The 24573-nt window shown below is 47.7% G+C and overlaps 1 protein-coding gene across 1 annotated transcript in view; it reads right to left on the bottom strand.

The window, feature by feature from the left end:
• The window catches only part of LOC103802507 (ankyrin repeat domain-containing protein 17-like), a gene marked incomplete at both ends in the record, with an annotated part of 34448 nt that extends 15924 nt beyond the window's left edge, over positions 1–18524 (bottom strand). The window contains 15 exon segments of the mRNA XM_009074989.1: positions 951–1053; positions 1612–1755; positions 2228–2355; positions 2904–2991; positions 3766–3875; positions 4268–4459; positions 4634–4871; positions 8068–8162; positions 9315–9548; positions 10651–10798; positions 11117–11264; positions 13041–13197; positions 14043–14196; positions 15264–15353; positions 18460–18524. Of these exon segments, the coding sequence (XP_009073237.1) occupies positions 951–1053; positions 1612–1755; positions 2228–2355; positions 2904–2991; positions 3766–3875; positions 4268–4459; positions 4634–4871; positions 8068–8162; positions 9315–9548; positions 10651–10798; positions 11117–11264; positions 13041–13197; positions 14043–14196; positions 15264–15353; positions 18460–18524 (2094 nt within the window).
• Positions 18525–24573: the final 6049 nt, after the last annotated feature.

The following is a 24573-nucleotide window of genomic DNA, read 5'->3' on the forward strand; positions in this document are numbered from 1 at the left end:
GCGCCAGAACCCAGGACAGGCATTTACATCTAACAGGGTGTGCTTAGCCACTAGGTTTTCTCCACAGCAGACATGATTTTGCCTGTGCCAAAACTCAGCTCTCTGCCCAGGCAAGGCAAATATTTGAGCCTTCCTGCAAGACCGAGCGATGGACTAGTCCAATTGAGCCTCAGTGCAGAAGTCCCCAGGCCCGCAGCTGACATGGTCTGCCACACCAGGAGGAGGAGCAACAATCACTTAATTTTGAAGGGCGAAAGGCAAATCAAAACTCAGGCTCTGAGGCAGTGGAGGTGCCCAGTGTCTTCCAGCCATCCTTGCTGTGTCTCCAGAACAATACAAGTGTACACCCAGCATTAAGTTTTAGGACATGCACGCCTGTATTTGCTACAGCTGATCCTTGGGAAAAAAAATGGGCTTTGGAAGAGAGTTCTTAAGTAGAGAAAGGGTTAAAGTGTCAAAATAGCAAAATAGATGCAAATTTAGTCCTAAGGAGGACATGAGCCACATCAGACTAAAGATTTTATAGCACAAGGAATTCCGCCTTCAATCCAATTAGTCAAACCCACTCCCAGACTACTCTCCTCAGGAAACACAAGCTATCAAATCAACTGCAATGTGGAGATTAACAAGGTTTTTACAACTTCCAGTATCCAATTTCTACAGGCTTCTGGGTGACATTTTGCATTAGACCAGTATGTCAGACTAACAGAGGCTTTAACAGATTTACTTAGGCAGATTTCTTGACGCTTTGTGATTTACAGGATTAGATCACTGATACTTGGTGGATAAGCAAATCCTTAAAAAAGTAACAAAAATAATAATCAAAATTGCAGTTTCCTTGACTCGAATCCATAAACACTCTTCATTGGAGCTACTCTGCTACGAGTGCAACCCTCTGTGTCCTACCTAGGAAGGCTGTTTAGGCAATGAGCTGCAGAAGCAGGACTGACCTTTGTTTCTGATGGGAAGGGTTGTGGCGACGTTGGCAGGGGGTTTGTCAGGCTCCTGGGGTGGGACCACCATGGGCAGCGCCTGCACTGGTACACGAGGAGCCTAAATGGTTGGATACTAACAGATTACTCTTCTCATACTCTAATCTTACTTATAATGCAACAGAAGGTAAACAAAACCCGTTAGAAAAATCAGACTGAAATGGTGACTAAGAACACTGAATATGGTTTTTAATGTGCTGAGTTAAATAATTAACCACTGGAGATCTTCTGACCTCTGTGTACTTTGCATTTTTAACCTAAAAAATTACTTGCCAAACAATACTCAACATGGTACAGTTCTACAGTATGGTACAAGCCACAATGGGCTACAACTTAAAACTCTGAAAAGCTTCATCAAAGCAGACCTTTATACTTGCTGTTTCTTTCCCACCTCATTGTGTTTTTCCAGTAAGATTCAGAGAATAAGAATGGTGAAAGCACTGCAAGATAATGCTCAAAAGTCTTCCCCATTTTCATCACAGCTCAAAGACATTTGCAGTGTGTTCACCCACAGTTCATGAGATGACATGACTGACTCTTCTCCCATCTTTGAACTCTTGAATAAGCCTCAAAAAGAAGTGCAAAAAAGCCCCAGAGATCACCAGCCCTGAACTCTTACCCTATTTAAATCATGGGATGGTGGGGTCAGCTGAGTGGCATCAGGTGGAGGAGCAGAAAGCAAGTTGTTTGGGTAATCTAGCAGGTAACAAACCACGCTGGTGTGACCACCTTTGGCTGCCTCGATAAGCATAGTTGACCCGTCCTGAAGAGGAGAAGATCACAGAGTTAGTAAAGAGCATCATCAGAACAACACTGCAGTGCTTTGGGAGACACAACACAGCATCTGTTACAAACTGCTTTCTGCAGTAGTAAACGTTCACTCCATCTGCACCAGGTCCACATCTAAACTTAAGGACTCTATGAAGTATTTCCAACAAAAACTAGTACGTCGAAAAATTCTCCTTCCTCTTCCACAATTACCACCTTACAATAGAGTGCAACCTTGACAGTCATGGTGATCAACAGACCTGCACTAACTCCAGCTTCTATAAACATGTGCAAGAGCCTAACTCCTGCCTGGGAAACATCACCTTTTCCATCTTCCTTCTACTTCAGTCATGACAGGTTGGATCAGTTGCAGAGAATGTAAAAGGAGAAAATTCTCTTGGATATCCTGAGTTTTAAGATTAATGATGGAGTATCACAGAGGAAAGTGAGGCAGTTGAGGGACAAACCTTCAGTCTGTGCGTGGGATCAGCACCATGGGCTAGGAGTAACTCCACCACTGCCAGGTGACCTCCAGCACAAGCCAGAGACAACACAGTGTGGTCGTTGTTGGCTGTGGTCCTGTTCACATTGGCTCCTGCAAGAACACAGGGGGAAGAGCAGTTAGAAGAGACTTCAACAGATTCTCCTCTAGCAAAAGTGACCAAAGTTAACTACTCTGCAATCTACACAGGGAGTACTCCATTGTGCTGGAAGCTTTAGGCCAGTTCTGCTCCACTGAAGAAGGGACAAGAAAAATCCGTCAGAATCAGCTCAAGGGAGTGAACATGGGAACTCCAGGCTCTGCATCAAACCATGAAGCAAGTTATAGTCCAAACCAGGAAACCCACAGGCAGTTAAACTCCTGGAAACAGCACTCCAAGGCTGCACCAGGAGCATGGAGAGCCCAGGAACCACTGCTGCTGCTGCTTCACTAGGGATTAAAGACTGGAATACACTGTGTATGTAACTAGCTGCAGTCACTAATCCCTGCAGAAACCAGAGGTGATCATTACATGCCTGGTGAAAAATCAATGACCTACAGAGTTATTTGAAACAAATCAAGGAAGTTAAACTAGTTCTGATGTGTTCTTAACTTGGAGTATTTCTAACAGCAGGAAAACCCAAACCTTTCCACACTCTTACCTTTGCTAATCAAGAACTGAACAGTGCAAACATGACCTGCCCTGGCAGCCTTCATGAGAGGGGTTCTTCCACCTTCTGATTCATGTTCCTAGGGCAGATAAGGAAAGGTTTAAAATCCACAGTAGCACATGGGAAAGGAGTCAAGCCAGCCTCGTGGCTTTTTGAATGGGAAAGTACTAAACATGAAACCTTTCCAGTGCTTCACAGACTTAGACCTAAAAACTCAGCTAATGCTTGAACTGAGGGTATCTTGCAGGCAGAGGAAGCACCTGTCTCTGTACAGGTGTGAGACTGCTGGACAAGGAGCACTCAGGCACACGGTGAGGATTTTAGTTAAACAAGATGTGTCCTGCCAGGCTTAACTTCCCTTTTTGGTAACACACTGCTGTACTAACCTACTGAGATGTAAAAATCAATCTATCTATCTCCACTACCTTAATTCCATTACAGTACACCAAACAGATCACTAGCAGTGTGTTGTGTAAGGAATACAACAAATTTGCAGGTACAAGGACTGACCCAGGACCAGCTCCACGATTCGGGGCTGAATGCCATGACAAAAGAATGAAATCCCCTATTTTCCTGTCCAGGCAGCCTTGAATGGCTTGGAAATGCTGCAGGCATCAATCACCACAGAGTACTGTAACTGACCTAAGCACTTTCAGGTAATTACACAGCCTGAAATACATTAGAGAACCATCACCAATTCTCACTTAGTTAGGAGGGAACTGGAATACAGCTAGAGCGATCAGCAGCACACGCAAGTTTTCAGCCGTGAGCATACAAACAACAAAACAAGAAATCATTAGATGCTGACCATTTTATTTCCTACTGAGATTTTATGGAGCATGCAGTGACTTACCAGATCTGCACCAGCCTGCAGTAAGACATCTGCGACGTCCGTGTGGCCGTTCTCGCAGGCGTAGGTCAGCGCGGTGTCGCCCGTCGCCGTCGTCGCGTGCACGTTCGCCCCTGGAACGGCAGCAACAAACCTGTGAGCCTTGAGGGGTTCACTGCAGGAAACACCACGTCTCCCCTTCAGCTTTACACAACCAGGCAGCAAATTTAACTTAGAATCACAGAACCACTAGGGCTCAAAGAGACCTCTAAGATTATCCAGCCCAACTTCTCCCTTCCAATCCAACATCTATGAAACTGGTAACTTAATCATATTCTAAACCAAAGAATCAGCTGTAAATTCGGTTCTGAGCAAGTTCACATCCATTTAACCCTCAAAAGCTACTTAGGGCTCCACAGACCTTTGCAGTCAACCTCAGAAAGCTGCTAATGAAAATCTAATGAACATGGAACCAGGTGTTTTTCTCTCAGATCTCTACAAAGCTGTTAATAAAACCACTCCATACCTGCAGCCAACAAGTATTTAACCAGCTCCAAATGGCCCTCTTGAGCAGCCTCCATCAACGGTGTGGAGCAGCCAAGCTCTATGTCAGCTCCTGCCTTAATGAGGAAATCTGCCACCTCCAGAAAGCCTCCGCAGCAAGCCAGAGTCAGCGCGGTCTCCTGCGTCTCCTCCGTCTGAGCGTTGATGTTCGCCCCTGGAAAGGACACAGCTCCAGTTTCTGACAGCAGGAGCAGCACACAAACCACCTCCTGAGGCACCAGGCATCGTATCGCCCCACATCCCAAACCCACAGTAACCCAGTGCTGCTTGCCCCACCACCTGCCCCTGCCTGCTGGCTGCAGCCCACGGAGGCCCCGTGGTTAGGTACCTTGCCCCAGCAGCAGTGCCACCATCTCCTCGTGGCCCTCCCGAGCTGCCTCCATCAGTGGTGTGTACCCTTCGTCGTTGACCTCCTCCAGGTTGGCTCCGCGCTCGATGAGCAGAGCTGCCAGCTCCACGTGCCCCCCACAGGCTGCCAAGGTCAGCGGAGACTCGAAGGAGTCCGCAGGCATGTTCACCTGGGCCCCGCTGTCCAGCAGTAATCTTGCCACTTCCACATGGCCATCCTGGAATTCAAACAGCCAAGGTCAAGAGATTGTCCACACAGAGAAACTGTTTTTCTCCAGATCTTTGTCACGGGCTCACATTCCCTCAGGAGACACAGAAAGCAATGAGTAAAGTGAATCCATTAAAGCATTAAACTTGCTTGACAGTTTTCCAAAAGATTTTCCCTAAGCATTTGGATAAAAATCTCCTATTAAACAGGCACCTGAAGAAACCTTGAGCATATTCTACTGAATAGGATGAACTCAAACCTAAAATACCATGAACCCCATATAAAGACTTCTCTGTTGATGGTGCAACCAACAAGCTGCACAGCTTCACATCAGACTCGAGTTCAAGGGTTTGGGATCACCTCACTTGGGGGGGAACCCCAAAATAAAGCCCAGAAAGTTGAGAGGGAGCTCACCATGATTTTTTTCACCACAAGAACAACACTGAAGTCCTTTTGCTTCCTTTTTTCCATAAAAAGCAGCTGTGCACACTGACCTGGAGCCTCTTGGCTCCTGCAAATTCAGTGCACTGCTCAATTTAACAGCAGTCAGGACTTACTTTCTCCCTCCAAGAGAAAGGCCCAAACAAGACTGTTTGTCAGGAGTCACTGGAGTGATGGCCTTCCCTTGGCAGGGTCCTGGCAGGGTTTTCCAGGGACCACGATCATGTTGTCAAACTTGTTCTACCAAAAGGTACCTCCTGAGTTTGCCTTCCCCCTTGAAAAATATTTGAGCATAGGATCCTCATCACGCTTTCAGTATGCCATAAATTCAGGAGCTATCTGAAGTGGCTTTTCAGCTCCTTGTTTACACTGGAGGCCTGAGAGTGACACATCCCACTGCCTTTTGTTCAGACAACCGGCTTGGTTGCTGCACTCCAGCAACAGCACCAGCTCTCCAAGCTGGTGGGCAACCGGCTTGGTTGCTGCGCTCCAACAACAGCACCAGCTCTCCAAGCTGGTGTTCTCCATGAGGACATTGCCATCATTCCCACTTGGAGCAACCATAATCTGCCACACAGGAGGGCTGCAGAGAATCAACAGCTGCTCACCAGGAACACAAGGCTACCCCAAGGTTGTCACTGAGCAGGGCGAGTACACCTTGATCTCAGACTAACTACTGAGAGGCAGCAAATCGCAGCCATTGCCAAGCTGGAAACCACAATCCCAAACAATTCTTTTCCAGACAAAATACCAAACTGCATCTGACATTTTTCTGCTTCATTTTCTCAAGTGTTTTATACCTTCTCCTGATATCCAGGGAGCAAAACACGATTTCCTCTTGGAAAAATATCTAGGGCATTAACTAGGACATATTCACCTTTTACATGAAACGACAGAACTATTTTAGGGAGAAACTCCAAGGCTCCACAAAGAATGTTTCCTCAGGGAAATGCAGAGCTGGTGCCTCAGCCATCAGGCTCTGGCAAGACAGCTCACTGATCGCCCCAATCCACCACAAGGATGGCAAGCAGCAGCATCAAGGTATGCTTCAAAGCCTCCTATGTGGGCCAGGCAGCCTGGAGGAGAACTGCTGGTGCTTCACCACACCAGGGAATTCTATCCAGGTTTTAACAATGGGGAGGGGCTGTTCAGCTCTTCTACAACAGCTAGGAAAAGCCTACCAGCTGCTACTGAGTCACCTGAGCAACCAGCAGGAAAGCACCAGCTCTGTTTTAGAGATGAAGCTCTGTGGGCAGCAGTCCTCCAACAGAGGAAATGCCAACCAGACAAACCTGCTTTTTGCTCCCCCTGAGGCAAAGGCCGTTGCCCAACGCCTCATTTGCATTAAATCAATAGTAACTGCTCTCCATAAAAATCTCTTGGGCACAAACGTTCCTGGATGCCTTGTAGGGCAAGGTTGAAACCCTTGCTGGCTCAGATGCAAGTGCTGTGCCACAGACAAACACACGCTGGAGGCCATTGCTGTTCTGGAGAAGGAAGACTTCTTGTGCTACTAAAGAGAAATGAGTATTTCTGCAGAAAAAAACATGCTGAGATGAAGTCCCTGCTCTGCTTCACTTCACACTGCAAGCTCTTTAAATACTGCTGGAGAAAGCTGCTCCCCCTCCTCGGCAGAGCTGAAGGCATGAGACTCTCAACTATGTGCCAGTTGGAAATGCCTCCCTAGGAACAGCTTCCTGCAGAAATAAGGGAGAACAATTCTTTGCTATTACTCAGTAAGTCTAAATAAAAAAATAGGTCTTGACAGTTCTGCAAGTCCAATGGAAATCTGTTAGCCTATTAGTGGAGGCAAAAGGGGGGAAGAAGGTGGCAAGGCTTGATCCACAGCTCCATCAGGAAGCTGTTCCCATGGGAATCCAACTGCAACATCCAACAAGATTACTGTATCATCACCTCCCAGGGAACTGGCTGCAAGGCCAGTGCCCAGGAGATTTATGTGGCATGGGAGATTTCAGGGTGAGATAAAGGACAGCTCCAGCCCTGTTTATCTACAAGACTTTCTTTCCAAGGACTTTGGAGAAGCACAATGGTTTGTTAATGATTCCCCTATCCAAAGCCATTAACTTCCTTGAACAGGCACAACTGGCTGATTTCAGTTGTTCCAGGGAAGGGCAGACTACACAGGGATTTAGGGCCTTTCTCTACAGCCACAGGTTCACATGTGACACTATATAGTGACAAGAAAACCCAGTTCACAAGGAATCTGCTTAGAGAGAATGAAAAAAGGAATTTTCAGAGATGAATGTTCAGTTTAACATTTAAGTTCCATACTCAGATGAATACAACGGCCTCAGAGGGACAAAGCAGCAGCATCAAAGCACTCCCCTGAGTAAGAAGTTAACAACTTCCCCTTCCATTTCCTAGTTACTTCCCAGTTCCTGGTCCTGTGTTTTCCAGGAGCACGTGGCTATTACACAAGTAACCACCTACACTGACAGAGAATTCAGCTTACAGATTTCTACAACGTGATCTGGGTATGCTAAACCCTCCAGCAATGAGGTTAGGGCCACATTCACTGCCTCTGCTGAGCACATTAGAAATGTTAAAGGCGTTTTAACAACTACAGAGAATTTTTCCACTTGAGTTATTTAATTCGTTAATTTCTATGTGAAGGATTTTCCCATCACTAATTCTTCCATGAAGTATGTAAGGGAACCAAATATCACAGTTAGGCTGTGTAACAAAAGGAGACCAAAAGGAATTACTTTATCCATGTCAGGAAAGGAGGAGAATATGTCCCTTACCATGCAAGCCTCCATGAGAGCAGTGTGCATCTCATCTGTCTTGTGCTCCTGGTCTGCACCGGCTTCCAGCAGGAACCTCACCATTTCTAGGTGGCCTGTGTGAAGAAAAGAGTTCACAGGGAGAAGCTATTTCAGAGCTCACAGAAAGGGTCTAACATAGGTCATGAAGGTAATGGATGGCCATATTAGAACATAAAACCCCTCTGGAAAGGCATGCTCATAATTCTGCATCTGATGTGCACAGAAGCTGATCAGTGTAGTTACTCTTAACTCCAATCCAATCCACTGACTATGCACAGACTTGGAGTTTTTCACCTCTGCTTTCCAACCTCACTCCAAGGTTCAGAGCTCAAGCACACAGTCTCAGGGAGGAAATGTTCTGGGGTCCCACTGCTCTGTCAAATACAGCCTTGGCTCTGACAGCCACAGCAAAAACCACTGTGTCTTATGATGGTGCTCAGCAACACCAAGCCAAGAAATTACCCAGGCAGATAAACATAAATGAAAGACTAAGACCAACTTCTACACAGGTGCCACAGAAGTACCTGAGCTACTCTGTGATGCCAAGGGCCACTCTAATAGCTCTAGTAAAACATGTCCTAAGTGACAATAACAGCAGCTGCTGAGCTGTAGGAACACGTTTGGCCTCTTAAACATCTTCAACCCTTCCTTGGGTGGTGCAAGATGCTGCCTAATGCTCCACAGGAGGCAAGAAAGGGCTGTTGCCCAAGCACTGACACCTAAAAGGCAAGATCCTCGATTTTCCATGATTTTCAGGTGTCAAGTCCTTCAAAATTAAATCATTCCTGTATCTAAGCAGAGGTATCTTGTATAGCCACTTATCCGATGACATTAGTTCCCTGTCTCCTAATTTATTTAATAAAGGACCTTTCAAAGCATCATGTCTCAGACCAGAGTTTGCCCCAAGCCTGGCAGTGCCCAAGGCCAGGCTGGATGGGGCCTGGAACAGCCTGGCCTGGAGGGAGGTGTCCCTGCCCAGGGCAGGGACAGGATGAGACTAGATGATCTCTGAACTCCACTCCAACCCCTTAACACACAGTGACACTATGAAAGGTTTACATCTCGATACTCACACACTCCTCACAGATCATGTCCCACATGGCACACACACGTGTGGTATCACAGCCAGGGTAAAAGCAGCACACAGTGCCTAGTCACAGCCTTCACCCTCACCGTGGCCCGGGCAGCAAGGGCTCCACACCTGCCACAGCTCCCCCATGCCATACCTTTGTAGCAGGCCAGGGTGAGTGCACTCTCCTTGAACTCGTTGGAATGGGTGTTGATGCCAGCCCCGTTCTCCAGCAGCACCCTGGCCACCTCCACGTGGCCGGCGCTCCCGGCCTCCATCAGCGGCGTGTGCCCGTTCTCGTTGTGGTCCTCAATGCTGGCACCTGACTCCAGCAGCACCTTCACAACGTCCACATAGCCTCCAGCACAGGCATAGGTCAGGGCTGTGTTGCCTAGAGACAGAGGGAAGAGGGGTTGGAAACACAATTTGATGGTGTTTGGGTTGGAAACAGAATCTGTTGGCTTGTCTAAACCAGGAGCTGCACCTGATGCTCCACTCCATGCCCTTTTCCCTGGATACATGACAGAGCAGGGTTTTCAGGCTACAGACCAAGATAAGGGAGGGGAACATAAATAATGGCACCAAGCAGCTCACTGATCTTCAGGTTCAGACTAAGATCTCTTTGTCCCTTGCTGATGCACCTCTCTTCCCATTTCCAGTCCAGCTTCCACCACAAAACCCATCCGTTTCCCTGTTAACCAGCAGGGACACTGCCAGGGGACACAGCAGGGACTATGCTGTGAAAAGGAAACCTCAACACCAGGAGCAGAATGAACTGTTGCTTCCAAATCAAGCCTTAAACTCCTCTAAAGGGCTGGTTCCAAAATGTCCATTGAGGGTGTTATTTATATTTCATTTCTCCAATGAGGAGATGAAAACAAACTGCATGGAAAAACTACAAAAACAGGGATCTCAACTGAACAGTCATAAATCTGCCTTTACTTTGGAAAAAAGTTAATGGTCAAGGCAGTGCTGCTACTCAGAGAACTAATGCACTGAAAAAACCAGAATAAAAATAACTAAGGTGTCTCCTGGTCTCCTCACTCAGGGTCAGCTCTGCATTTGTCACTGACTGACGACTACACACCAGCTCTCCACAGATGCAGAAACTCAGACTACTTCCCTATTTGGTCATTCCAACACAAATGCCTACCAAACTGCCATGGGAAGTGGGGGAAAAGGAACATCATCTCATGCTTCCAGTTCTCCCCTTGGTTTCCTAGACCTGACATCAAATAAGTTTTCCACATGCACATAAACTTACCAAACTGTGCTTAAAATGTGCCAACAAATCCTAGGTGCTCAGCTTTCAGTTACTAACTGACCTCATCCACCTTCCTACGTCTGCATCCAACAGTATTTGAGTTTCACTAAAACAAGATGAATTGAACTGGTGAAGCTACAAGGAAGCATTCAGCACGGCTTGTCTGAGCCACTCCTCGCAGACTTCCACGCACACCCCAACTCCAGCCATTCCCAACACCCTCCTTTACCTGTGGATGACTGTGCATTCACATCAGCACCATGAGCCAGCAGCAGCTTGACGATTTTGACGTGGCCACCATTGGCAGCAGCCATCAAGGGCGTGATGTCTCCCTTGATCCCCCGGTCCTCCACATTGGCGTGCATTGCCAGGAGAACCTGCGGACACAGCGGGATCAGCGACGCTGGCAGGGACACACCACAGGCTATAGCAAGATCCCACCTTCCCCACAGTGCTGTGTGAGAAACCCTCGCAGAAAACAAGCACCAACAATGCCCAAAACACATCCCGTTTCAGTGTGAGACACTGCCAGCAAAATGACATTCCCACTGCCTTAACAGCCCTTCCAGGAGTGCAGAGCTGGAACACCTGCCAACCAAATGACATTCCCACTGCCTTAACACCCCTTCCAGGAGTGCAGAGCTGGAACACACCGATTTAGCACTTCTTTTGTGCCACACGTGGTACAAACCAACCTGTGCAAGCTCATAATATCCTGCTGAGCAGGCCAGACAAAGGAGGCTCTCCCCTTCCTCCGTGTGCTCGTTCACGCTCCGGCCCTCAATGAGCAACTTCCGCACGGCATTTACATCCCCCTCGGAACAAGCCTCGGCCAAGCTGCGGCTAAGGAGACAGAGAGCATTGAGCAGTGAGAATGGCCTGGGCCTGAAATCCAACGTGCCATGGGGATGCAGTCAGCAGAAAAGGAAACGGGAGCTGAACATGTGCCAAGTGCTAATTAAAGAGGTGCCAGTTTCACGCTTGAGCTTTTCCAGCTAACTCGGCTGACAACTGGGCAACGTGCACACCCACTCTGCTGCCCCTTCCAACACCAGTGTACGAGAGGAACATCTGCAGGACACCCCAGGACCACAGGACATGGAAATCACCTGTCCACCTTGAGGAAACGTGGTGTGTTCAGCACTGTAACTGCAAACTCAACCGACACAAACCACCCACAGCGCTCCTGCTGTAACAAAACTAACCACTTCCCCTCTGTCCTGTGCTGATGTTTCAGGTGTGGCCCTGAACAGAACCAAGCAGAAAAGTGTGAAGGTCTTCTGACTTGCTAAGCCCTAAATCAGAGCACCTGTTGTGCATCACTCTGAGTTCTTCATTTTCAGAGTGAGAGTCTCATTCTAACTCTGTTTCACTGAAAAGAGGCTCTACTGGAAGCATAGTTTCCATCCTGCTGGTTACACTTTCTGTGGACATTGCCTCATTTCAAAACAATTACTGTCTGGTGAGAATAAAACCTCAGATCTAACATATTTCTCTATTCTGTTCCAAATTCCTGGATCAATACTAAATCTAAGACTACTGGCCCCACCCCACCCACTGCCCCTGTCATCTCTTCACCATTTAGGAAGCCCAGTCAACACACAACACCAAAGGAAATGGAAAAATCAGGTAGGTGACAAAAATTTCACACACCATGTGTAATTTCATGTGAATAGGAGCAATTCTCCACCTGCTCAGGATGTAAAAGCAGGTGTTTGTGTAGTGAGGACTAATTTATCCCTGTGTATCCTACCCAAGATTGCTATTTAACTTGTGCCACCAGACACAATGTGTGGAGAATTAGTGGTCAGGTATGTCTGTTCACTGTGTTTTTATCACAGATCCTCTGATCCAGAAGCACCTCTGGCAGCAGCCACTGTTCACAAGGAAGAGACAGCTGAGGGCAGGGAGGGACCCACACAGAACAGAAGGCATAACCCCAAATGATTCTGCTTTTCATGTGTCCTGTCCACACACCAAGAAATGCTCCTCTGGAGTTACTCAGTGTAGAAGGAACAAACTTTCAACCAGTACAGCAGCACTTGGTTCTCCCTACTAACATTAAAGCTTAAGGGCAGCCTGGAAGCAAACCTTTTTCCTTCCCTCCTGAACACCTCAGCAAGACAGACCCCCACAAACAGAGCCAGAAAGAACAGCACAAGAGCCAGAACTGAGGCTCTGTCCAGGGTCCTGCGTGACAGTGACCATCATGAAGCTGCAGCTGTCCCTCCTTAATTACAAAGGAACTCTCAAGCTCCCTGAAAGGTTTCATTTAATCCCTAGTTTCATGCTGAATGACCCACTCTGGGATTTGCAACTTTCTGGTACAGTTCTAAGGCCCACACTATTGAAGAGCTGAGGAATTTTTCTATAGCTGGTCAGGATAAACTCCTTGAAGTGTGATTCCTGCATTCTGAGCAGCATTAATTGCTCCACTCTCCACTGCCAGACCTGCCAGTCCAGAAACATTTAACAGCAGAACCACAGGCGATAACTTGGCACCGATTCCACTGGAGCAAGAGTTTCATCACCCCGTAAGCAGAAGCCATACAACAAGAAAAACTGCTTCTCAAAGCAGCCAGGGACTGAGAAAAGTGCCGAGGAGGGAGTCTGGCTTACTTGTCCGTCTGCCCCGCATTGGCTGTGCTCTCGGCCCTCATCCGGGTGAGCGCGGCGGCAGCTTCGTCCAGCGCGCAGCTGACCGAGGAGGTCAGTCTGCGCAGCACCTCGGGGTCTGCAAAGGCTTTTCCGTCGGCCGTCGACAGCTTCCCGATCCCTGCAGCACAATTCCAGCCCGGGGGACACGTGCCAGGGGAGGAGAGAACAGGGCAAGTTCAAATTGGGATCCGAGCGCCACCGACGACAGCCCAACCCAAGGGATTAACTCTTACAGCACTCGTGTGAGAGCTGCACGTGACTGAATCCTTCCAAGAAGGCAAGAGTTTTCAGCTACTTCATACAAGCAACTATTAAAGCTTTACCCACAGCAGCTGGCACAAAATAAAACCTCATAGTATAGTTTCATAGGATGTTAAGGGTTGGAATGGACCTTGGAGACCACCCAGCCCCAAGCCCTGCCCTGGGCAGGGACACCTCCCACCAGAGCAGGTTGCTCAAGGCTCATCCAACCTGGCTGGGAAAAGGGTTGGGGCAGCCACAGCCTCCCTGGGCAACCTGGGCCAGGGTCTCACCACCCTCACTGCAAAAACTTCTGCCTAATATCTGACCTAAATTTCCCTCTTTCAATATATCCCCATTATTCCCTGTCCTGTCACTGCGGTTCCTAACACAGAGTCCCTCTGCAGCTTCCCTGCAGCCCCTTCAGATCCTGCAAGGATGGAGCTATCTAGGGGTTGATAACATGGAGCAAAGCCCAAGGTCAGGCGTCAGTTTTGATGGAGGCTTTTAGAAATCCAACACTGGAGCAATCTGGTATGAAGCACCTTTACATGAAGCTGATGTTCCAAACCTTGAAATGCTTTCATAAACTCCTTTCTCTTCCTGCTGCCACAAATTTTGCATTTGTATCATGCTCCCATGGATTAACCTTATGCAAGTGGTTCCAGTATGGACTTGTGTGGAAGGGCTTGGGTTAAACGTGTATGGGACACAAGGACTTACCTGCAGCTTCAAGTAAAGCTTCCAATCTTGCCTGGGTTTCAGGATCTACTGTTCTCAGGTCAGCACCATCAGCAGTACTCGACAACAGCAGTTTAGAGGCTGTTTCCAGCATGGGGTTTTCCAGATCATCCTGATCCAAGATGAACGATTCCACCTGAAAAATAGCAGATCTGGTTGAAGACTGATACAATTGACCAAAATAGACTTAAAACAGAAAACCCTCCACAGTTTCAGTTACCACTGAAGCATTTGCCTTGTAGTACTTAGTTAGTTGGCCTCAGCTATCACACTTCAAGTCTGATGTCTCCTAATCCAAAATTCAAAGAAAACAACCAAAAGGACCAGCAACACCTTCCACATACAATCAACTCTAATGAAACGCAGAAGGACTTCAAGAAAACATCTCTTTGAAACATTACCTACTGGATATGCCACCCATTGTATCTGTCTTTCTCAGAAAACAGATGCTGAGTGGTCCAAGTTCTGAAGAACCTCCATCACTGTGCTCTCCATTTCTTTTGGTTGTGAAACATGTAGGAATTAAGGAAGAGATGAGTATATTGGAGAGAAAAGCCCCTAATACCCATTTGTGTTATTCTGCCTGTTAGAGGAGGACTGGGCAAGCACTAAAACCCCAATCACAACCCAAAATCACAATCCATCCAAATGCCAGTGTGCCAGACAGACAAACCACACACGTCAGTCACCCCTACAACGTGATTCAAAGCTTCAGCCACCTCTGGATAAAAGCAGCCACTGTCTGTGGTACAGCAGTCATCTATTCCCACATGGAATACTGCTTGGCCAGACAGAAACACAATTCATTTTAGTCTTAATGTCTCCAAAGTTTCAAAGCAGTCCCATGAGCATCACAAGTTCAGGCTCCTGCAGATAAATGCCCCAAGAACTCATCTGTGTGGGTAGGTGAACCAGAAGAGAGACCAGTTCATCCCAGGACTCCTGAAAGGTCTCCTTCCAGCCTTCCATCTATTCTCTCTCATCACAAGTGCAGAGCTCACACAACTCTGCCTTCTGCTGTCTGCCTCCTGCTCAGCCCTTCCTAGGGTATGCTCAGCTGGCACCTGGACACCTTGTTTGTTAAGGAAGGCAGGCTGAGGACTACTTCCCAGATGTCTTCCAATTATCCCTTCAGCTACACCACTGAGAAACCCAACCTCTGGTCTGCTCCTGGCAATACAGGAATATACACCTTGAGGGCACCTCTGAAAGCTCCCTCTGTTCCTCTGCAGCCTCTCGGCTCTCCTCCTCCTCCAAACCTGGGAACACCAAGCTGAAGGGAAGGAGTTTCAACTTGGGATCGAAGTGGCTGCAATGTCAACAGCAGGACAGTCCTGCAGCATTCCATGTTGCTCCTCAGCACTACTTTTTCCAATACTCACACAGGCTGCAGCTTTCCAGCTTGGCAAACTGGTGAAGGCAACTCCTAGTTTCCCTCCCAGTCCTCAGGAACAGTTCAATCCTGCCTCGTCAGGTTCCTTCACCCATCACTGCTCCCTACATCTACAACACCATTTTTAGGCCACTTTTAGGTCATCTGAGGACTTGCCATTTGTCTTCTTCCAGAGGACAAGCAGCAAGAGAGAGGAACCACTGCACTGTTCTGGAGCCAAGTGACAGATTTCACCCCTGGAAAGGCAAACTCCAGAGCAGTGGGAAGAATTCTTGGCTCACCCAACTGGAGCAGAATCCCAACTGCTCAGACTAGCTGAAGAAACCTCCTGTGAGTGAGATAGTGAACAGCTGCTGTGGTTCTCCCTAACACCACGAAATATTTGCTGCGAAGAGTCAAAATAGGAAAACGTCTCTCCCCACTCACATCCTCTCCCCAAAATTAGGTCTTTTATGCAGTTTAAGTTTCAAATGGAAAAAAACAATCCTCCTGTCTTCCTTCCAGCTAAGAATAGGAGTGTGGTGTGAGTTAAGAAACAAGCCGTGGAGAATGGGGAGAAGCAGCAATCCACCCACAAACAACACAGCACCAAGACACCCACCTGGTACCAGCAGAAAACTCCTTCTGCAATGAAGTTTTGGGAATGTTGATATTAGGTACTGTCATTTAAACCCTTCAGAACAACACCAAGAAATTAACTTCCTGAAAAAAATCCACTTTAGACTAGTTTATGATATTAAACATAGGTTAAAAAATCTTTCCTTCTCCCAGGTAGAAGAGATCCACCTGCAGAACTTCTCATCCAGCCTCCAGTTCCACTCCTCTGTAGTCTTAAATTGCCATTTTGCTTCAGGGTATCGTTAGCTTTAAAGTCTTGTCCTTCCAGCTGGTTCCACACGACACCTAATACCATGCAGGGGCAGTGATAAAAGACACAGTGCCTGACAGTGGGGGAATAAAATTGTATGCTGGTAGAAGGGAAAACTCCACTTTGGTCTCTCAGAAACTCCTGCCTTCCCCACAGAAGCTACACACCAAAGACAAAGCATTTCCATGTACCAGGCCAAGTAAACAGACATTTCCTTTAAAGGGCTTCAGATGTATTTTATTTCCCTTAACTAAAAGAAGTGTGGAGCAGCACAGAAATGCTCCACCTTACATATCAGAATATTCCATCTGTGCTGTCCATCAGTATTCCTCTGATCCAACAACACCCTGACAAAACCCAATTGTTCAGACAGGCCCCAACACAAGGCCTCTCTTACAAGACCTCTCCTCCTCTCTCGTCCTGAACTAAAGTTCTCATGTTCTGTATTTGCCCAAGTTTACTTTGCTCATAATGATTTCTGGTGTATTTGAGGTTTCCACAACCAAGAAGATGCAGGAGAACAGCATTCCCAAGTCCTGGCTGCTCCCAAGCAGGACTCCTATCTACACACCCTGAAGACATCCCCCAAGATGTCAGTAACGTTCTGACTGCCAAGCACCCAGTACTGAGCACACATTCTAATGCAGACCAGCTCAGGACATGAAGGCACAGCACACCTTTGCCACCACGTGGTGCTGAATCAGAGACAGCACTCAGCTCCTGGTGGTAACTAACTCCATCCATCTCTCACCACCAAGACACCCACTCAGGACACTGCCACCAGCACAACCCACACGCGTGCGATGGACACGAGTCCATACTTCTGCCTCCACATCCTCACACAGATGTGAACTGAGGTCGAACAAGAAACTTACTCAATCGTTTCCCTCACAATAAAAAACCCACAAACCCACAAATAACTACACCCACACACACAAACCAAACCCCCATGCATTAAGGGCTTGAAGAAAAGCTATGAGTCACCTATTGATCTCAAATTTACTACTTATAAGGCTAAACACAGATTTGCATCTTCCTAATTCTACATTACACCAGGGAGGAGGGAGGACACGCTCCACATACCTTCACATCCTCTCCACTTAGGAGACAGAAATCCAGTACTCAGCACCAAGCAACTCCTCCAGCACCACACCATCAACTGAGGCATGACGCTGGGCAAGTCCCTTTACTACCAGAATGCCTAAATGAACACCACTAACGTAAAATGACAGCAACTCCAGCCTCACTCCACCAGCACCATCACCACAGAGCTTTAGCACCAGCTGAACCTTATCAACAGGAGAGAACAATAAAAACAACTCTTTAAAACCTCCTTTATGAACAGTTGCAGAAACACTCAGTTCCCCTTACTGCAAATCCCCAAATTCGATTATTTATCCACCTGATCAGTTCCTGGCTCTGCTCATTCCTCTACAGAGCATCTCTAGCATCTGGTTATCACCAGCTGAGAGTTTCCCTCAATCACAGCCGTGCCACAAGCACAAGCCAGAGACATTAAGAAAAGGCTGTAAAAAGTCATTTTCTCCTTCCTATCTCAGGTTTCTCTCCTGATTCCAAGTGCCCATTTTGCCAACCCCATTCCTTCAGGCCATCCTGCACACACACCAGCCAGGAAGGAGCACAGAGCAAACCTTCAGGACCCTGAATCCCACCCAGTACTGCTGTAACACGTGCCATGTGGAGGCAGAGCAGCAAACAGCTGCTCAGTATGGCACATTTGGGCACACAGTGCCATTCCCCAGCCCAAACACTTGCTCAGAAGAACCTGAATGGCACTTAGGCCATCCAGCCACACCTTCCTGGAAGCAGTGCAAGTTCCTACATGGATTTCAGCCATTCTTCATAAGAAAACAGACAATATAGTATTTCTCTGTCTCGAAGACGTGCTCAAAAGCAGTGTGAACCGTGCTTTAAGAAGGCAGCAGTGCAGTGGCAGTGTCTAGCACACACAGCTACGAAACAGCAAGCTGTGCTCATTAACATAACAGGATTTATTTTTTTAAGCCCCATAACACACAACAGCAGCATCTGAAACCTGATTTGGATGAGCCACACTTGCCCAGACAAGTATTTTAAAAGGCAAAACCTCCACCTTTCAGGAAAAATGTTTTCTCTGCCTGTTTCTTCCTTTGTTCTTGGGGTTGGTCCCTATTTTCCAGGCGTACAATTCAACACAGGTTTGCTCCTCAGATTTCCTCAGAAGACTTTTGCCTTGTAACAGGCACTGAGTACAATTTAGAATTGGCTCAGTTTTGGCCTAGGCACTTGGGCCTGCGGTGTTTGACACCCAGAGGGTGCCAAAGGGATCTATGAGGAGCAGCATGGAGTGCACAAGGAACAGTTGGTGGCTATCACTCCTGCAAACTGCACCCCCCCAAACAAACCTTACCTGACAGTCCTTTGGGTTTAGCTCTTAGTGAGGCACTTACTGCCAGTTTCCAAGGGCTGTAACCGCTGATTTTTCCCAGCTTCAACATTTCTGGAGAGCAGCAAACAGTTTTGAAAGACATCGTGATATTTAACAGGGATTTTCAAACCCATCAGGTGTTGCAAATGCACCTTCAGACCAAAGCCACAACCTCGAGCAGGTCAGTTAAACCTCAGTCCCAGTCTCACTTCCTCACTGGCCGAGCAAAGAAGCTTCAGATTCTTCCCTTACTCAGCTAAAAACGACTCCCTCCCTCGGTGAGCAGCTTTAATCCTGCTGCCCACGAGGAACTCCTCATGCCTGACCCACAGCCACACTGCCTTTCCCAGTGCTCCAGCAACTCCTGCCCAGGATAATCTCAGCTTTAACTCTGCACCAATTTTAGCCCTCACACCTCCAAGACTGCACCAAAAAAAAGGGTGTCTGTCTATCTATCTACACCAGTCTTTCATACAACTTTGATGAGATTTCCCTTACAACAACATATTTCCCACTGTTCCCTTCAGAATAGCACCCTGAGCTTGATTCACACAGAAATAGCAATGGTGACACTATTACTTTGCAACTGGCACTGTCAAGAGGAAATAAATCCCCATTCCCAGTGTAAGAGCAAAGTCCAGCTCTGCCTGATAACCACCTAAGTCTCCTCTGCACGACACTGCTGGGTATTTTTCATGTCTTGTGTCTAACCATCTGATGCACATCAAGGGATTCATGAGGCAAGAGTGAATCAAAACAAAGCGAGGATATATTTGGAACATGGCAAACTGGGCCAAGTATTTCAAGCACCAGTTTTTCACTTGGGCATCCAAAACCCAACATGCAAACAGACAACCCTCAAAACTCTGCATATTATCATGTATAACACCTGACAGTAAATCAAGAACTACATGCCTGCTCTCTACCTTGCTGCCTTTTAGCCCTCAAAATACCACCCTGATGATTTCAAAATACATCTCAGTTTCAAGGCAGCTGCCTGGGAAAATACGGATTCAAAGATCAGGACAGAGAAACCAACTTACACATCTTCAAATAAAATAGGGGGAAAAGACTGACTTCCTCAAACCAAATATTAAGGCAAAGTATATGGTTCTGCTTTTCACTTGGATGTCTGCAGGTGAAATTACCACTCAGCTAACACAGGTTTCAAGGCATTTTAAGGCACAGATCTCCAGAGCATTAATAATGTATTACAGAAGAGATTCCATCCAGGCTTTGCTGAAGGCTGTGGCAGTGGCTGCCATTTCTGGGGTCAGACCAGAGCATCACCACCACCCAGCTCAGATGAGACAGCTCTGAAGGGAAAGTGATGGTTTCCTGGCTCCTTCCTCAAGACACAATTTTCCTGAGATCCGGATCAGCTCCCTGGGCACAGCAAGGCAGAGCAGACACAGAAGCCCAGTGCAGCAGATGACTCTGCCCACTCCACTGCAGCCTTTGTGGGCTTTCCCCGAGCCCAATTCCCAGGAGGAACAAGCTGTGTGATTCTCACCGGCCCTGCCCTGCTACTCCAGCAGCACTGTCACTGCAGGCACAGTCTGGCAGCACCACCTCTTCCCTCAGTGAGGGATCCCACTGATCTGGGACACACAATCCCATCTGTTGTCTTTCCAGCGTGCACTGACCCTCCCCAAGCCCAAACGCCTCGTTCAGCAGAAATCTGAAGTCTGGCAGCTGGAACATCTCAACAGTATCTTCTTTCATTTTATTCCTCCATCTCCCTGCTAAAATGAAGCAGCAAGGGGGAGGGAGAGAGGGAGGACAGAGAGAGGAGTGACAGTCCCTGCTGCTGAAATGGCAGAACCCCATCCCCACGGCTGGCACCAGCAGCCTGTGCTGCAGGGACACCTGCAGTAGGACTGCAGTGTGCTCCCGATGACGAGACAGGTGCTGAGGTATTCACGGGAACATTCTCTCCTCCCCTCTGCATCCCCAGCAGCACCAACAGCCATCAAAGCAGAGAGGCAGGCAGGCTGAGAGCCACAGCCACCAGAAGGTTGTGAAGCTACAACGAATAATATCCTTTTTTCCATTTCAAATCCTCATTCCAGGCACTTGGCACACTTCCACATTAAGCAAATTCAGGCATTAACTGGTGTTCAGCTGCAGTCAGTCGTGCGAGAGGAATTCCATGGCAATGTAAAAATAACAACACCTCAACTCACTATTCCTTTTCAGCTTCCTGCCCCAATTCCACATTTATGTGGGGGGAAAAATAAACACATTTTAGTCTCTGACATGAATAACAAGATATAAAAATCAGAATTAAAAATACCCACTGAAACACATACTCCAGCTCAGCTCCAGACAACACTGTTACACCAGCACTAAGAACCTGCCACGTTTCCAATCCAAGCCCCTGAACACAGGTTTGCACCTTCGGTCTCCCCCCAGCCCCTCCAAAACTGAACTGCTGACACACACCACCTCTTTTGGAGTGGGTTTGGAAAGAACTGACCACAGAAGGAAAGCTTTGACTCCTCTCTGGCAGAGGCACAGCAAATGGAGCACATAACAACCATGAAGGGAAGGAGATGATGCAGCTGAGCTTCCCAGAATCACCCTCTTCACCATGTCACACCTGAACAACTGCAGCCCCCTAAGACTCTCTCAAGTACCTGAGGTAAGCATCACTTAAGCTACTTAGCAAGTGACTTACAGGGCCACAGAAACCAGAGCCTACTCACCACAGCTGTGACAGCTTAGAGGGGTTATGCTCCCTGTGACCCCTCAGCCAGGCTCCACACAGACTGTGCCAACACAAGGGCTACTGAAATGGTGTTTGCCTCAAGGGCAGCTCAAGGACTCTGAACCTCTCTGGATAAACACCCTGAGCACCATCACCACAGACTTGGATGGATCCTTAGTCATGGCACAACCAGCTTTGATGGATCCAGCAGTAAGAACTAAGGAATACAAACAACACAGGGAGTACAGGACAAGATCACTACATGAAGTTGTTTCAGCTCTGTCATTCAATATGTAAAAACTGGGAAGCACATTAAGCACGACTCTGCTATTAAGAGAGACTTTTGGTGTCCACCTGAAGCACTCCTCATTCACAACACCACCAGCAACTCTGGACAATGTGTGCTGAAAGAGGACTGAGGAGTCCTGCTGTGCACTGTTACAGCCTATTCCTCACTGCCCTACTTTCAAGGGACTAATTATTCTCCTAAGCCTTGTTTAAGGAAGGTGAGCTCCCAAGAAAGAGAAAATCCTCCTCTAACAGTTGGTCACGTTCCATTTCCACTGGACTCACCTTTTGCCTTGACTATATATTCCGAGGGTGGATTTAATTAACTCCCAACACAAGCACTCGTATGCCTGCAGTGAAGCACTCTGCCACACTGACAGATCCACAGTGACTGACTTGGACTCCTGAAGGATTCTCCTTTCAAATGACACCTAAGGAAAAGGTGGAGACCTAAAAAATCACCCTAAACTCTGAGCTGTTACAAGCACAAAGGTATTGTTTCAGTGCTATCTCTGCAAGAGCCAAGGCTGAAATCCCAACGATAATTTAGTATCTTTATCACTGATTAACTTCAGGGGCTTGTCTACATGTTTGTTGCCTGCAGAGGGTTCACGGAGAAGTATCCTGAGCTCTCCTTTCACAGCTCAATAAGCAGCCATTTCTCTGTCACTCTCAGGCTCTGCTGTAGCAGGCTGAGAGCCTTCACTAATCCTTTGAGAAGGGAGTTCAGAGCAGCTTTGCACAACTAAAGGTGCCTCAACTTCTCACAAACACTTTTTCTGGAGTATTTTTCCCCTCTTCCATTTCCTTGGCCCAGTGCACTGTGCTGAAGTTTCAGCTCAGAGCTGTGCACACCCATCCATTTCCAGCTGAAACAAGTTGTTTTTCCAAGGATTGGAGCCCAGCACAGCTGAACAATGCAAACACGACATCCTAACTTGTGTGTGGACAAAGCCAGCAGCAACACAGCCCTGGGCACAGAGAGCTGTGGGGCCTTGCCTTCTCCCAGATTTCCCAAGAGCAGAGCTGAAGTGTGTCAATGCAGGAGCAGTTCTCCCTGACCTGCACACAGGAGGATTTCTTGCAGTGAAGCCAAGCCCTCAGATGACCCAAAGCACCTCCTCTGAAGTCCATGCCAAGAGAGCTGCTGAACTTAGCAAGCCATGCGGATCCAGAGGGAAAAGAGCACGGGCATGGATAGCTCATCGTGTCAATCACAGGCAAGACCATGCTCCTACCCCTCAGAATCACCTATATCCACTCAGAGCACATTTCCCTAAAGGAAACCTCCACGTGGTGCATTTTAAGGTTAACAAGAGACAAACCATGGACTTTTCCAGCCTTCACCAAGAGATGCTTCAGATTTTTACACTAGATGTGCTAGAAAGCATCTCTCAGCCAGCACAGACTTTCAGCAATCAGCCTGGCCAGCTTGGCCACGTTCCCCCTGCGTCTGCAAGTGAGTACCAGGATGGTACAGCAGCTACAATTCCCACCAGGAGCTTACTCCTGGTCCCTAACTGCTGTGAAATGTCTTCTGTCTGTTTCCCAATTCTCATCTTAAAGCCAAACTCATCCCCAAAACACAGGGCAGCTCACACGGTTTTTACACCCCAAAGCCTCCCAAACAGCCGACAGACCTCCATTCCATGAAACTTCTGACATCCAGACAAGCTATTAAGTCAACACTATCAGAAGGCAAGTGATCCATGTTTCCCCACATATTTTCATCCCCAAACACAGATGCTGAGATAAACAGATTGAGCAGATCACAAGGCAGGAGAAATAATGGGAACAGAAATCAAGGGTTAAGTATCTCTTATGATGTCACAAGTTATCCTGATGCCTAATGATCTTCATTGACTCAAACACTGTCTCTCCCACCTCTAGGAAACTCCTTGCCCTCCCCCAGACTTCCAGGGTTATTAGCTCTGTTTTTTCCTGGGGTGAGGCCCTCCTGACAGTGCTTGTAGAAACCCACCCCCAGCACCCAGTGCCACCCACCCAGCAGGACCAGCTGTGCCGGGCTCCGCTGCCATGAGGAACCCCACGCGCTCCCGTTGTGCAAGGAGCCACAACACAGACCCATGGAAGCACTGACAACCTTTGTGAATCCAACAGACACTTACCAGGCTCTGAGCTTGTATCACACCCATCATCACACCAATTCACTACTCAAACTGCATGTGGGGTGCACACAAACCTGATGTTTGAGAGGTTTCCCCTTCCCAACCACAAAGCCTAAACAAAACTAAGGAAAACCTATTTCCCTGCTGCACAAACAGCCCCAATTTCATTCTGTAGTGGCACCTTGAACTCCTCCTCGTGTCCAAAACCCACTTGGAGAGTTTTCCTTAAAAGAGCTGAAGGGGTTACCCATCTGCAGGGCAAGGCATGACCCCACTGTGTCCTCCAGCTCTCTCCCTGCCTTCTCTGACACCGTGTTGGGAAGGGTCACGGAGCCCAAAACACCAGCAGGGATTGCAGCAGGAACCCTGCAGGGATGGAAGGAACCTTGTTGGGCAGTGCCGAACAGTCACACAGCAGTCTCACCCTCCCTGTCTGCACCCTCCATGGTAGCAGACTGCCTCAGGAAAATGAAGATCTACTCTGGAGGAAAAGACACGTCAATGGCACACATCCATCTCTCCCAGCACCTCAAGGAAGGAAAGCTGTTCTCCTCCCACTCCAGTCTGCCTGTTTGCCCACAATGTATAACCTACACTCCCTCCAGCACCGTGTTCCCCTCCTTTAAGACAATACTAGGGAATAAGGGCCTTCAAAAAAAACCAGATAGTACTAAGCTCTATATTTCTCCCTCCTTGT

Source organism: Acanthisitta chloris, unplaced genomic scaffold, assembly GCF_000695815.1.
Source record: "Acanthisitta chloris isolate BGI_N310 unplaced genomic scaffold, ASM69581v1 scaffold21835, whole genome shotgun sequence".
In the NCBI taxonomy this organism is placed as follows: Eukaryota; Metazoa; Chordata; class Aves; order Passeriformes; family Acanthisittidae; genus Acanthisitta; species Acanthisitta chloris.